Below are 2,275 nucleotides of genomic sequence, written 5' to 3' on the forward strand. Positions count from 1 at the left end.
TTGTAAACAAGTCACTTCGGTTCCTTCCTCGGTTCCCACCCATATATATGAGATATTTTTAAAAGTAAACATTTTCCGTTCAGAGGGACCAAAACACGTAGGCTGCAGATGCACCGGCACAAGGTGCCTTGGAAGTTAGAGCGGCGATCGATCGGAAGGAGGAGGAACCGAGGAAGCTAAGGCTCGTCAACGACGAAAAGGAAGGGGTATATATTCATGTGTCCGGAGCCGAGTTGTCTACACAACGAAACACAATTTTATTTAGGCTGAGCTATGGTCCAGAACATCCCCTATCTAAATCCGTCTTTGTAACTAAAACTGTAATCTTTGTTATTTATGGCTAAGGAGTAATGTCATTAGGGGCAATGCCAATGAGGCTGAGGAGGAGTTGCCGGATTTGCAACGGAAAACAAATCAAGAGAAGAAGGTAGCCCGGAGGATTAATCCACTCCAGACCATCTAATATCAACGGTGCCACAGCAAAATATAAATACGGAACCGATAGGTCACACGAACATAATCACAGAGATGGCTTCCAGTGCTGGCGTCGTTGTGTTGTTCCCATTCATGGCGCATGGCCATATGAATCCTTGCCTCGACCTCGCTCGCCTTCTCTCCACGCGATATCCTTCCCTTTCCTTCATCCTCCTCACCACCAGCGGCAACTTGCCCCACCTCGCCCGCCGCCAGCTCCCCCCGAGCATCCGCCCCGTCGGCCTCCCCTTCCGCCCCGCCGACCACGGCCTCCCCCCTGACGCAGACACCACCTTCGCCCTCCCTCAGCATCTCGTCACCCGCTTCAACCTCGCCGTCCAGGACGCCCTCCCCACCCCCTTCCGCACCTACCTCACCACCCTCCTCGCAGCCAGCTCTCCCCTGCTCTGCCTCATCACAGACATGTTTCTCGCCTGGACTGCCCCCATTGCAGAGGAGCTCGGCGTCTTCCATGCCACCTTCTACACCTCCGGTCCATACGCCATGTCCATCTATAATTCCATATGGATCAATCTCCCCCATGCTGATGGCCGCGACGGCGACGACGACGAGATCGCCGTCCCAGGCGTGCCCGGAGTCACTGTGCGCCGCTGCAAGTTGGCGCCCAACATGCGCTCCGCTGAGTCGATGCCAGACCACCCCAACAGCCGGTTCGTGCGCCACCAGGCGGAGTGCTACCGCCATTCTCGCGCCTTTCTGTGGAACACTGCGGAGGCCATCGAGAAACCCTTCCTCGACTTGTGGGCCAAGTCGAACGGGAAACCGGTCTTCGCTGTCGGTCCTCTGTTCGCCGCCGCCGGGGGTCGAGGCACGGTCGTGGACAACAGAGACGTCGCTGCGGAGTGTCTCGCGTGGCTCGACCGCCACTCTCCCCGGTCAGTGGTGTACATATCGTTCGGATCGCAGAACTGGCTGCCACCGGAGGAGGCGGCTGAGTTGGCGGCAGCGTTGGAAAGGCAGGCTAGGCCGTTTCTTTGGGCTGCACCGGCGGTGAACCAAGCGCCGCCACATGCGGCGATGAGACAGGGGATTGGTATGGTGGCGCGCGGATGGGTCCCGCAGAGAGCGATCCTGGGGCACCCAGCGGTGGGAGCGTTCGTGAGCCACGGAGGCTGGAACTCGACTCTGGAGAGCCTTGGGTTCGGAGTTCCCTTGGTGTTCCGGCCGATAGGAGCGGAGCAGTTCTGCAACGAGAAACTCGTCGTGGAAGTGCTGAGGGCGGGGGTGACAACCGCGGCGGGAGCTGCGGAGGTGCTGGAGGAAGTGATGGACGACGGGGAACGGGGCAGAGAGGTGAGGCGCAGGAGCAGGGAGATCGCTGAAGCACTTACGGCGGCCGTAGCGAACGGGAATGTCGACGGTGGGGTCGGCGAGTCGTTGCGTGCATTGGATGAGTTCATGAGCTTGGCCACTGGTCAACGTTGACTTGTTTAATCGTTAATTGTTGAGTTTGCTAATTATCACGCAATTTCCTCGAATAAATTAAATCACGTCCATTATTGTTTTTATTCGGTAGATCTCAATGGCCAGATATACATTCTATTAATGTATTTCATCTTAATTAATCCATACCAGCTAAAAAATAAATATAAAATATTTCATTTTAATGACTAAATTTTTGCCATTTAGTACTATCCCCTTTTATTAATCATAAAATTATCTGTATTTACTATTTTGAACGATTTCTAAGAGCATTAATATCTCCAAAATTTAAAATTTAAACCAGATGAATTACTTTATCATAATATATCAGTCTTTCTATAATTATATCTTTTTATTT

General features: G+C 53.3%; 1 protein-coding gene across 1 annotated transcript; it reads left to right on the forward strand.

Annotated features, from left to right (window-relative positions):
• The first annotated feature begins 260 nt into the window (after window positions 1–260).
• Window positions 261–1,994, forward strand: LOC122025313 (UDP-glycosyltransferase 92A1-like). Its single transcript, XM_042584097.1, has one exon. The coding sequence runs from the start codon at window positions 529–531 to the stop codon at window positions 1,918–1,920; it is 1,392 nt and encodes a 463-aa protein (XP_042440031.1). The 5' UTR covers window positions 261–528; the 3' UTR covers window positions 1,921–1,994.
• Window positions 1,995–2,275: the final 281 nt, after the last annotated feature.

Source organism: Zingiber officinale, chromosome 9B (genome assembly GCF_018446385.1).
Source record: "Zingiber officinale cultivar Zhangliang chromosome 9B, Zo_v1.1, whole genome shotgun sequence".
NCBI classification, from domain to species: domain Eukaryota; kingdom Viridiplantae; phylum Streptophyta; class Magnoliopsida; order Zingiberales; family Zingiberaceae; genus Zingiber; species Zingiber officinale.